The sequence below is a fragment of the Dryobates pubescens genome, chromosome 17, assembly GCF_014839835.1.
Source record: "Dryobates pubescens isolate bDryPub1 chromosome 17, bDryPub1.pri, whole genome shotgun sequence".
Lineage (NCBI taxonomy): Eukaryota > Metazoa > Chordata > Aves > Piciformes > Picidae > Dryobates > Dryobates pubescens.
Genome location: NC_071628.1, coordinates 17,629,910 through 17,643,296, shown reverse-complemented (window position 1 = coordinate 17,643,296; position 13,387 = coordinate 17,629,910). Strand labels below are relative to the sequence as shown.

At 40.4% G+C, this 13,387-nt stretch overlaps 1 protein-coding gene across 4 annotated transcripts in view; it reads left to right on the top strand.

Moving 5' to 3' along the window:
• The window catches only part of OTUD7A (OTU deubiquitinase 7A), a 104,610-nt gene extending 92,510 nt beyond the window's left edge, over positions 1-12,100 (top strand). For 3 of the 4 annotated variants that reach the window (XM_054169028.1, XM_054169027.1, XM_054169026.1), the window contains 5 exons: positions 1,828-1,955; positions 2,864-3,013; positions 7,476-7,590; positions 7,837-7,921; positions 9,884-12,100. In XM_054169028.1, the coding sequence (XP_054025003.1) occupies positions 1,828-1,955; positions 2,864-3,013; positions 7,476-7,590; positions 7,837-7,921; positions 9,884-11,317 (1,912 nt within the window). In that variant the 3' untranslated portion in view covers positions 11,318-12,100. The remainder of the gene's footprint in view (positions 1-1,827; positions 1,956-2,863; positions 3,014-7,475; positions 7,591-7,836; positions 7,922-9,883) is intronic. The other variant, XM_054169029.1, reaches the window with a different exon arrangement.
• The last annotated feature ends 1,287 nt before the right edge of the window (positions 12,101-13,387 follow it).

The following is a 13,387-nucleotide window of genomic DNA, read 5'->3' as shown; positions in this document are numbered from 1 at the left end:
GTAATCTCTGGGATTTTGGTCTTGGTTAGGTATTCAGAGCATTTCAACAGACAATTCTTCATACAAAACCACTCTGTCCATCAAAGACCTTCATCTTGTAGAGAATTTAGTTCAGATCACTTAACAAAGACATTGCATTAAAATTGCTTTTGTTTGATCTAATTGTCTTGTATAGGTGAGCTGCTTCTTTTCAGATGTTCAATATGTGAAGCAATTATAGGGTGCAGACAGGTTCATGGTAACAGTATATTTTTTCCTTACTGAAGTTTCTCATGGCTAATAAATCTTTTCATCTGGCCTATTTTCAGTTGATGTAAATTGTGCATAAGTCAAACACAGACGGGAAATAATCAAATTGCTGTGGTGATTCAAATCTGCTGGTTCAGAGAGCTATTCAGGTGTTAAAAGAGTGGATACCCCAGAGTCTAGAAAATTCAAGGCAAAGGAGAGATCAGGATTATGTCACATTAAATGCTAGTACCTGTGGGATGATTGTTTTTTTTTTCCTTATTTAATAAGTTTTTGTTGAATTCAAGATACTTCCTGTTTGACAGATGTTTGCCTCTCACATACCAGAGAAGGTGTTTTACACAAAAGTGTACGTTCCCACAAAATTAAATGCAAAATAGCATAACACCAAGACAACCTAGGGAAAGTTAATTTAAGTTTTCTCTTTTATTATATGCCTTCAAAACTGCTTCTTATATGTTGCTGTTGCCTGAGGAGAAAAAGTATTGATATTTTGTGAAGACTATAAAACTACAAAATAAAAACTGGACCTCAAACCATTCACATTCTGTCTCTTTCAGGCAATGTTGTATCCTTTTTTCCTCCTGAAGAGGGAAAACTACTGTGCAGGTTTTCTTTGTTTGAGTTGAAGCTCGTTGCTGAAATACTGTGTAAGGAAACCAATGGATAGGTTCCTACACCTACCCACAGCAGAAATTTCTACTTGCTAGTAAGCTGTGATGTGTGTTGGCTTAATTTTGGAATTCTTAAGCAGGAAAAGAAAAGCTTTCAGAAATTGAACAGTGGCAGATCAAGATACAAACTCAGATTTCATTCTGGCCTCATGCTTGTGTCTAATCACCGGATTGAAGAACTTGATCCTTGTGTTGTTTTAGTGCATCTCAGCAGTCTATAGGCATTGGTCTCCTATTCTGCTTGAATCCTGAAACTTAATTTAAAGTTGATTTAGCTGTTACGAGTCAATGGGACAAACTGAGAATCTGGAGTGTATGCATGGGAAAGAGGAGCAGGGTTCCCATAGGGACATGAAAACAGATCATAGTCACAGTTTAAAGGCAAAAGAGAGAAACAGACAGCAGATGGCCAGGTGGAACAGCAGGGTAGGCAACTTTTCCCTTTCAGTTAAAGGGGAAAATACTCCTCCTACTCAAGATGCTATCAGTGTTTCTTACATTGCCAATCTCATCTCATTGTAGAGTCTGATAAGCCAAGGATGTCATATGAAATTATTTTTTGTGGCAAACACAGATTTACAGCAGGAGCTTGCCGAAGAATTACCTTTTTAATTCCCTTTAGGTTATCAAACAATATCAGAAAGTAATGAATTTTGCTGAGTACTAAATTAGTGTGGTGGCTACAAGTGAGAGCACTTTCTCTGTTGCTGTTATTTTCTTTCCCAAATATATTTTCCATTCCATTTTGTTAAGTTTGTTATTTCAATAATTGGCATATGTGTTTCAGAAGACTAGGAATATGAGTGACAAGGAAGAAGAAATAGCTCCTGCACTGTGTTGGTTCACTACAATTTCAATGACTGGTTCAAGTCGATTCAAAAAGTCTCAATGTTGTGTTTTCCAGAGTTGATAACTCAGAAGATCCAGTGTATGAAAGCTTAGAAGAGTTCCATGTTTTTGTCTTAGCTCATATTTTGAGAAGACCTATTGTTGTAGTAGCAGACACTATGTTACGAGACTCAGGGGGAGAAGGTAAGAGTTTTTCATAAGAAGTTTCTGCACCTTCATGAATTAAATAAGTCATACATTTCATATGTCATATATGTATCATACTTGTGTGACAGTCATCAAGACCTTAATATCTTTACCATTAAACAACTACAGCAAGGAAAATATATGTAAGAGCAGGTCAAGAGAGATGATTCTTCCCCTTTGCTCCTGTGAGACCCCACATTGGATACTGCATCCAGTTCTGGTGCCCCCATTCTAAGGACACAGAGCTATTGGAGCAAGTCCAGAGGAGGGCCATAAAGATGATCCAAAGGTTGGAACACCTCTGCTATAAAGATAGGGTGAGGTAGCTGGGCTTGTTCAGCCTAGGGAAGAGAAGACTCTGGTGGGGACCTTCTAGCTGCCTTTCAATACCTGAAGGGATCCTACAGGAAGGCTGGAGAGGGACTTTTCATAAGGGTGTCTAGCAATAGGGCAAGGGGAATGGTTTTAAGCAGAGGGAGAGTAGGTTTAGACTGGATCTTAGGACGAAGTTCTCTAGTATAGGGTGGTGAGACTCTGGAACAGATTTCCTGGGGAGGCTGTGGATACCTCCTCCCTGGGCGTGTTCAAAGGCAGGTTGAATGAGGCCATGAGTCTAGCTGAGAGGCATCCCTGCCAGTGGCAGGAAGGTTGAAGTAGATGATCTCTAAGGTCCCTTCCAACCGTAGCCATTCTATGATTACTGTTGTTATTATACTTCCTGATGTTTTTATAATGATATTTTACCTGTTCTTACGACATTTCTACATTGATTACTCCACCTTAGGCTCTTCTGGAGCTCTCAAAGTGTTGTGGTATTGTATGTTGTTACATACAGAGGAAGCAACATCACTGTCTATTTTTTGAAGTAGTTTTAAAAATAATGAAAATCTCATTTTTCTTTGCAGCATTTGCACCTATACCATTTGGAGGAATTTATTTGCCACTTGAAGTTCTACCAAACAGATGCCATTGCTCACCACTTGTGCTAGCCTATGATCAGGCCCATTTCTCTGCTCTTGTTTCCATGGAACAAAAAGATCAACAGAGAGAGCAAGGTATGCTGTAAACACAGCAAGCTGAGGGTGTCTATTGAATGCCACCTACAAAAGATTTTTTTTCTACCTATAGATGTATTCATCTATCAGAAAGGAAACAATAACCACTAACAGTTTATTGCTGCATGCTTAAGAGTCTAAGTGGCTTCATCACAAGACTGAGAGCCAAGAACTCTTCAGGCCTAATTCTTGTGCTATCACTGTCTTGGGCACTTCAACTCTTTCTGTCAGTTCCATATATAAATAGGTATAATCGTAGTTACCTGCTGTGCTTCTGAGTTCTTGTGTTAGTAAAGTGTTGAGAAGATTAAGTGTGAGCCAGATTACTACTGAAAAAGCATGTGATGGAAAAATCTCTCTTTTGGTGTGCTAAATGCCCTTCTTTCATTTAAAAATATTTAGTTTAAGCATTTTTATCTTCTTGCTGTCTTCTGTTTTACTTTGGAACAATGACAGAAATGAGCAAAAATTTTTGCGTTAAGTTGGAGTTTCCTGAACTGGGAGTGACGAGAGCTTCAGGACTGAATTTGTTCCTACATCAGTAGCCTAAGTGCTAGCTATAACTGGCTTTCTTTGTAACAACTTAGTAACAGAAAGCTGTGAGATGAATTCCTCTCTGTCTTTGCTCCTTTGTGTGAGAGGGAAAAGTGCTTTGTCAGTAATGTGGTGAGGCTTTACAACTATTCAGTGGAGTTTCGCTGTTAGGTATGAGTCCTCTTTGTTTTGCCTGATGGCACTGCAGAGGTGTTCCCCTTATGAATGCACATGCCTGTAATGTAAACATGGAATGCATGTGCTGGCTGTTGCCACCTCCTGAGGGAATTTCACTTAGCTCTCCTCCCTAGAGAGAGTTTAGAGGCCACTAAATATCCTTCATTTAATTTGCTAACACTATGTGCATTTCACCTGATTTTGGATGTGTTGGGCATTTTCCATGCTTACGAGCCAGCATGCTAGCAGCAGCTGTGCAAAACAGAGAAAAAGATTCTCATTCAAATGAGGCAAAGGAATAAAACTCTTGGACAACAGCTTTTGTTGTAGACATCTTCACACAAGAATTTGACAACCAGTTAAATTATCCTTCTTAGAAGGAGCAGAGTGTGTTTTACATGAGGTTGGGCAAGATGGAAAACACTACAAAGGATGGCATGTGGTGTTGGCAAACTTCGTATTGCTGAGAGACTGAATTGTTGAGACAAAGAACAAGGTTGATCCAGATGTCAGATATTCAGTGGTAAAATCAATCCAGTGCAGTTGTTCAGCGTCCAGTAGCACGTAGCTATTTCAGGGATTTGTAGGTAGGTGCTTGGCAATAGGTCTGGCCTTTGCATTATACACTGGGACATTGCAGTTGCCTTCCAGTGCTCAGCCTGTAGAGGAGCAGCCCTTAGGAAAATGCTTTCCACGTGAGACCCATTTTCAAAAGAGTACCCTGAGGTGTGATGGGAAATACCTTGTGAGAAATTACAGTCTGCAAAGGAAATCATTTTAATGTAATAATGTGATATGACTGAAGATAGAGTTTTGTAGAGCCTTTTTAAGCAGGCTGTTGATGGTTGTTGATGGTACAGTGTGACCAGGACTGTAATGTCAGCATGCTATTAAGTTAGCAGGTCCTCTATGTATGTCTGTATTACAAAATGTAGAGTTGTTGTCTTGGAGAACAACTCTGCCTGTCCTCAGTCTTGATCTTTTTTTAGGTCATAGTTCTGTTGGTGGTAAAAGAAAGACAATTTCTGGAGTAGGCAGAGTCCATTTCTTCCTTACTAACAATTGGGATTGGAATATCCGTATCCTATGTCAGTAACCTCATTTATTTCAGGCACACCTATCTGCCTTCAGAAAATACTTCATTATCACGGGGCTTACAAGAGCCTGTATGTGTAAAAAGGTTGATTAAATACACAAAACTTAACTGTCTCTACAGTAACTTTGTAGATGGATAACTGCCCCCCACTAAACCTTCTGCTGTTGTGGCATCCTTTAAGGAATAGGACTGACACAAGTTAGTGAAGGAAATTACTTTCAGCTGCTCTGACCCTACCTTTCAGTCTGTTTTAAAAGTATTTGTTGATACACCTTGGTGCCACCTACTGAAATATTCTTAATGTTACAAGCCATATATTGTTGTTAATTACACACTGCAAAATCTTGGGTTTGATAAGAAGGTCACATAGTTGATTTCTCCTACAAGTGCTAGCAATAATGTTAAATATGCTTTTTGTGGTTAGAAAATGTCTTTCTGTGGGATTTTCATACACATGTAGTCACACAGGAAAACTGCTGGGAGAGAAAAAACTGTCAAATACCATCACAGCATCAGTAAAATTAGATACTGGCTTTGTTCATGTGTAAGTTCATCCAGGTTAATTACAAGGGTTATTGAATCAAAGTAGTATTTCTTTTTTATCATCTGATTTTATATGTTTTACTGCCTTGAACACAGAGGCTTCAGTTCTATACAGCAGCAGAGGGTACTTGGCATTGAGTCTTGGATGAAGGGGGGGATGCTTCAGCTTTCAGCTGCCAAGCTGGTTGCTGTTAGAGACTGCAGCAGTGTAACAGCTAACACAGCATTGCTATTGTTCTTCAAATGCTGCAACAGGAAATAGGTTGGCACAAAGATGCTCTAATAATGCCTATTTTTTGTACCTCATCAGCATAGAGATATTGGCAGCTTTGATACAGAGGAAGGGAGACCCACAATTGTAAGAGTCAAAAAACAGTGGACCAGGTGTCACAGTACATGGCCAGATTTTGAACTGTCAGAATGTAGCCTAGAGCCCCTAAAAGGAGCATCTCTAACAGCCAGGCCATTCATAACTTACAGTCATATGCAACTGGATGACAGGAGCAGTATCTGAAGCTGTCTGAATTACTGCATATCCATCCATACATGTTTATGCTGCTGGGAGCAGGAGGCAGTGTGTTCTGTATTTGTGAAGTGTGCGTGGCCAAGTAAATGCTTATGTGAACACCTGAAGTTCTGCTTTAGCATATAGTCTTTTATCATATAATTTAGAGCAGTACTATAAATGTGTCTAAAGAGACATACTCACCATCCTCTTATCTGCAATCAGAGTTAATGAATCCCCAGCTTTTCTGTACTACATTTGCACTTAAATATTTGAAGAATTCCCTCCTATAAGCAGTAGGGGGCAACATTTCCATGACATTGGTAGAGGTTTGACCTTTTCATTTCCAGCCTCCGAGGATGAGACTGGCTTTACACTTTCTGCACTAGATGTCAAACTGTGTGAACCAAATACTGACCTCACCATGTTAATCGAAAACACAGATTAAATTTCCTGCATCCTGCTAGCTGAGGAACAATAGTTAACAAAAAATGTTATACCTCTGTTTTGACAACGTGTTTTCTAAACTGCAGGAAAGATTATAAATGGCATATAACCAGGAAGTGCAATAAGTTTTCAGTAATTTGGTACTATAATGTTTGAATGATTTCTCCAGGTTTGTTTGCTCCTTCTTTTCCCTGGAATGAGTACCTATGGGTTCTGGTACAGAAAATTAAATTCCTTGATTGGTTGTCAGAGGAGCAGCAGTGACCTGCACCATGCTGAGGATTCCACCCAGGCCCTCGACAGACTTTTTTTTTTTTTTTCCCTGTTGAAATGAAAGCAAATTGCTGGCTTTAATTAAAGCTGACAGTGGTTTTCTCTTAGTTTCTTGCTGGTGATGAATGATAGACACTCTGTAAAATCAGAGTGCAGTCCCTGTGTGCTGAGGATAGAGCAAAATCATTAAGATATGGTCAGAAGGCAGAGCTCTAGCAGAGAGTGGAAAGGACAGAAGAGCCAAAGCAGCTAGGCAGTAATGCTGTGATGTAACAGCAGTAATGGTCTTTTCACTACACTCCAGACAGCCCTCAAGCTGACCTCTTAACCCATAGGTACGCTGATCTACACTCCTCAATTGTGTGAATTCACAGTTTAAGACCAAAATCACTATAACTGGGTTTTGCTTTCCTTCTTAATGCTGTTATCAGTGTATTTTTGTTTCTCTGACAGTGGAAAACAAAAAGGTACTAAACTGTAAAGACAAAATAATTTACAAGTATGTGCATCTGTGTCAGAGAGAGGCAGGGATGATTCAACTTTTTATTACTTTCTGCTATCCTGCTGGCTCTGTCTCCAGGAAATGTTTATTGTGCGTTACAGAACAGCAGTGTTGAGCTGAGGTCTCCCCTCCAGCACAGGTGACTATCTTTCACTCCAGGAGCAATCATGTATTGGCCTGTCCTCTTCTACTGCACAACCATCAAAATAGAGAAATGGAGCCTGGTATAAAACATTTGTGGTGCTCTGAACGAGACAGTTCTGCAGCACACTCAAATTCTGCCTTTGTTCTTCAGCCAGTTATGCTGCTTTTCACAGCTGAATAATTTTTTTATGTCATTTTTGTTCCCCCTCTCCCCCCAATCCTTGTTTCTTCTCTACTTCAGCGGTGATCCCCCTGACTGACTCTGAACACAAGTTACTGCCTTTGCACTTTGCAGTCGATCCTGGGAAAGACTGGGAGTGGGGAAAAGATGACAATGATAACACCAGACTGGCCAAGTAAGACCTTTCTGTAACTTCAGTGTTAAGCAGTAAAATGTCTTGAGCCATACCTGATTGAAATACTGGGAGAACTACTTACAGAAAGGGTTCTGTTCATGTTTTCTGGATACATGAGAGAAGACATGGGTGGGTTTCCAGCTGATGGTCATGATTCAGGCTGCTATTAATTTCTCCCTGTTAAAAAAGTACTGCTTTTTCTTTCAGGCTTTTTGACTGTTTGTTCCTTTCTTTTTCCATCCTTAGTTTGATTCTGTCTCTTGAGGCAAAGCTTAATCTTCTACACAGCTATATGAATGTAACATGGATACGCATACCATCTGAGACACGGGTAAGGTAAACTTTCTCCTAGGTCTCAACCAGATGAGAGGTACAAGGCACAACAGCTTTTTGAGTAGGATAGGCTGCCTGAACTGGCCAGCTGCCTGGAAACACCTCAGTGTCCTAGCAGCAGGGACAAGTCTTTCCTGGCTCATTATCATCGCAGTCAGGCTGGCAGATTTTTCCAGTTATTTGTTTTAATAACATAATTGCTTGTATATTTTTTGCAACGCATGCTCTGTTCTGAAGTGTGTTTCCTAGCTTAATCTTTCTGTTACTTATCTGAGTAGTCTATGTAGTAAAGAAAAACCTTAAACCAGACCTTTTCTCCCTATTGTTTGATCAGAACTTTGGCCTGCTCTCCTAAAGCCACTGTTAGGTCACTGGATCCCAAGTCCTTTCTCTTTCTGAGAATACATTTGCACCCCTGGACAGATCCCGGTTTAGTGGCTGACAAAAGGCCACAGACTGGTGCTGAACTGGAGCCTGGTTCTTTCAGAAAGCTATTTTAGAACCATGCCCAGCTGGCACCTAGTCAGCTGCAAATTACTCTGCAAATTGCACTGAATAGGATTGAGAGGTTAGTCTGGAGGCAAAAGGTTGCTAGGAGAGGATGAAGGTGATTTAGACAGCCTACACAGATGGGATTTGAAAGAAGGAGCAGAACATAAAAGGAAAAAGCATTTAACAAGCTGCAAGAAGGGAAAAATCCATTTTTCTGCAGTTTCTACAGTGGTAGCTACCACATCAAAAACAGGACAGGCAAAAAATGGTCCCCTGGTTGTAAGCTGTGAGCCTGAAACATGTATGACCTGGGTTACCTTTCTCTGCTTCACACTTGCCACATGAGCATGGTCAGGTCACTTTCACACTCATTTCCTCCTTTGCCAAGTGGGGATAACAGCTCTGCTCCTGACTGGGTGGTGGGGTGCTCCGGGATTTCAGAGAGACGGAGAACATCTAAGCAGCCAGAGACAAGAAGCAGGCATGCATTTCTATAGTGGAAGTGTGTGCATCTCCAGACCAGGGGTTATTGTTTGGGGTTTTTTTTTCTGCATCATGGTTAGTTAAATGTTCCATATTTATTTCTAGTAGATTTTAGTTTTATGGTGCCTGAAAGCAGGAGTAAATTAACAGATCTGCATTTGAAAGTATCCTAAGCTCTTCAACATTGCATTTTCAAGATAAATGTTTTATCACTTTACCTAACACATAAATTGCAACCCAGGCTTCTGGCACTGGTTTTGTCTATGTTGTATTTCCAATAAGAATGAATCCATCTCATTGTATCCCTCAGTCTGCTTGCCAAAGTTCAATGTTTAATATTTCAGGCAGGATGTTTAGCTATGGTACCTTTTGATTTTCATGCACCAGAGACCCAGCCAATGAAGAAATCCCTTTAAATAAGTTTGCCTTTGAACATAATGAATTTTGAAATGTAGCTACCTGCAGATTTGTGTGCTGCACTCCCCTCACAGCTTTCAGCAGAGCCTCATTTCCATCAGTGTTACCAGCCTCTTTCCCTCTTCTCTGTCTTCCCCCTGACCGAGAGACAGTCTGCATTGGAAAGGCTTCCTTCTGAAGGGCTGATCTCTGTGCTGGCCAGCCACCCAGCTGGTCAACACAAGCAGGGAGGCTGTGCTGCAGCCTCCCCCTCGACAGGAGCATTCACTTGCATCTCTCCATTATTCAGACACTGATTTTCACAGAACCTCTGAATGACTGACCTCTGTTTTACAAATGTGCTTGACATGAGCCAAAAGCTACTGTAGGAACAAGCAAAATACATAGTCAGCCAGACAAGCTTTATTTGGTGAAGAAGCCACTCTAAAGTATCAGTGCATTAATTAAAAGTACATTGAAAATCAACGTCAAAATCCATGTTGGATTTGTTTGTTTGTTTGTTTGTTTTGCACCAAGTGCCTGTATGAAACTGATTTTGCTATATCTAATTGTAATTACTTTTCCATAGCAGGCCCCTTTGGCTCAACCAGAATCCCCTACGGCTTCAGCCGGGGAAGACGTTCAGTCTCTGGCTGACTCAATGGACTCGGACCGAGATTCCATCTGTAGTAATTCCAATGGCAATAATGGCAAAAGCAGTAAAGAAAAAGAAAAGGACAAACAGAGGAAAGATAAAGACAAAACCAGGACGGATTCAGTTGCAAATAAAATAGGAAGCCTCAGTAAAACCTTGGGAATTAAATTGAAAAAGAATATGGGTGGTCTTGGAGGCCTGGTACATGGCAAAATGAGCAGAGCTAATTCAGGGAATGGAAAAAACGGTGACACAGTAGAGAAAGTCAAAGAGAAGAAGTCTAAGTCTCGAAAAGGGAGCAAAGAGGAATCTGGACAGTCTGCAAGCACTTCTCCATCTGAAAAGACCACTCCATCACCGACTGACAGAGCTAGCAACTCACCCACTGAAAAGATGAACACCAAATCCTTCTCTGACAAGCAGTCTGACCCATGGAAGTACAGCACTGACGTGAAACTCAGCCTAAATATTTTGAGAGCTGCTATGCAGGGTGAACGAAAGTTTATTTTTGCTGGCCTTCTGCTGACCAGTCACAGGCATCAGTTCCATGAGGAGATGATAGGCTATTACTTGACCAGTGCACAGGAGCGTTTCAATGCAGAACAGGAACAGAAAAGAAAGGATGCTGAAAAGAAGGCTGCACTGAATGGGTCATCTAGTAGGAAACTTGAGTCAGAAGCGTACTCAAAAGAAAAATTAGAAACATCTCCTCAGGACAGGGCATCACCCATCTTGCCGCAAAGCCATACAACTCAGCTGGTTTTAAAATTTAAAGATCGCACTAGTCCCACTCCTGGGTCATTTTCTTCACCTAGTAATGGTGCTAAGAAAAGTGGACCCATTCCAGTGTCTGCCCACTATAGCCATACGCCACCTGTTCAAAGGCAAAGCGTCATCCATTTGCATGATGTCAACTCCAAGCCATCGAGCTTCCAAGATGATACCTACAAGCCAGTAGTTGGCACCTTAAAAACTTGTGCCACCTATCCTCAACAAAACAGATCACTGTCTTCTCAGAGCTATAGCCCAGCCCGGATCTCTGGCATCCGTACAGTGAACACGGTGGAATCGCTGAGCTATGCCATGCCTACTGAACACAAGTCGCAGACATACACAAATGGATTCAATACTGGTGATATTAGAGACTGCTTAGAATATGCTGATGAGGATGCTCCTCAGACCTGGTTGAACAATGATAAAAACCAAGGCAGAAGCACAGTTTGCCCAATATATTCCATCCAGCAGAACCGCTGTAAGAAGGAGAACTGTTCCTTTTATGGTCGTCCTGAGACTGACAATTACTGTTCATACTGCTACAAAGAAGAGCTAAAGCGCAGGGAGAGGGAAAGCAAGGGACACCGGCATTGAGGATTCTTCCATGACTACTTAGTTTTACCGTTTTCTTACTTTCAAAGTAAACAGTGTTGAATTGCAGTAAAAGGAATCCTTAAAGAAAGAATAAAGGATTGATGAGTAAATAGTGTCTAGCTTTTCGCTTTTCCGGGGCAATGAGGAAATAATAGGATTAATTTATCATAAAAAAAAATATATAATTTTCCATTTTGTCAGTGTCTTTTTTACACATACTGGTAAGCTGAAGGGTTGTTTACTCCTTTGTCAGTGCTGTGTATATGTTTGGTCAAAAATTTACTAATGGTGCCTGAATTTACACTGACATCACTCAGGTAGTAGAATGATAGGGGAAAGTCATAATACCAGAGCTGTGGTGTTGTAGTAGGATAGTATCTGTCTTGCAGACATTTGAAACTCTATAGCTATTATGAAAGTATTTTTTCCTCAGTGAAACCTAAACTTTTCATAGCCTTTTCTTTTCAGGAGGGTAGTGATTTTTTGCATACTGCACATTTTTAACATGGCAGCATATTGCATTGCAACTAATATTTGTACTCCAGTCTGAAATTGAATTAGCCTGGGAAAATGGGAATGAAAGGTCTGAATTCATGAGGGCTGTTGCTCTTTGGAATTTTAAGTCCTTACCAGTTATTTTCCATAAAAAGTAGATGTGAGCCACTTTTATTTGTACTGAATTTTTAAACAGGTTTTATAGAAAACTACTTTATGACTTGCAAGACTTCACATCACCTGAATTTCAGTAGCTTTTTCGTTGCTGTTATAATAGAGAGAAATGGCAAAATAAAATTTCAAATGGTATGAATTTGGAAAATTTGGCAACCTACTAGGAAATTTAGGATCATTTCAAAGCTGAATGAACTGCTTGTCAAAACAAATGTGTTGCTTCAGTTGATCCCTTAGCCATTGCATGAATGTAATCATTATTTATTTATTCCTTTCTCAACATTATTAAGTGATAGTTACTGCAAACATAATTGCTTCTGAGCCCATCCTGAAGACTGCTGGCTTTGCCTGGTTTTGAGTCTTCTCCTGGAGTAAGTTACGTACCCACCAGGAGGTTCCAAGGTGGCTATAAAATACCTCTAGTATGAATGGCAACTCCTAGCACAGATTTGCACAAGTCTGATATCCAAATATTTACCTAAGAATTTGCAATACTTTTGAAAATGAAGCTTTGCTCATAGAAACCTTTTTGTAAAGCAGACACAGCAAATGCTGTCACAGCAGAGGTAAGGCATTAAGAAGTTTTCTTGAATACAGTACTTGCTGGTTTTGCACCCCTCTCCCATCAACTGGCATAATGTAGTATGAATAGATCTTTAGTGTTGTTGGCCTAGCAAGCAATGGCTCAATTGCTGTCTACCCAGATTTTCTTTTCTTTTCTTTTTTTTTTTTTAAGAGTTCATTTTCCACAACTGAGTGAAGTACTGCCCTCATGACTGTTTACTCTGCCACCTGAAGGTGCAGAACATGGCTTCTGCATTACTCGTTACGGAACAGCACTTTTCTGTCTAGCACAGGAAAGATGCCTTGCCAAAGAGTCTTTGTAATTCTTCTGTGCTATACCCGAGTTTTTACTCTTGACATGGGTGTCACCATTTCACTTGTGTACAGTTAATCTTAGATAACCTTGAAGCCAAGCCTAAAGTACTCTGAAACGAGATACACAAACTTACACTGACGTATACTGGAAAAGCACACAAGCTTTTTGCTAAGGTCCCAGTGAAATTTGGGGAACTGAGCACATACTTAAAATTGACCATATCTTTATCTTTCTTTTGCTGAATAGCAGGTTTAAAGAATCATTTCAAAATCAGTCCATTGGACACTCCTAAGCAGTTACAGTCTTTGCCATGTTAGCTGTTGCATGAATCCAGACCTGTGCTTTCTATACTGAGCATACTCTGAATGTTACTGAGTTTGCATTCCTTCATAAAAAGGAAACTCTGGTGTGTGCAGTGAGGGGTTACAACTCCACGTGACTTCTGTCCTTAAGGTAAGCACATTGTAAACCTCACGTCTCCAGTTGCATACGCTGGTAAAGCAGTGTGTTTTTGTTGTGAT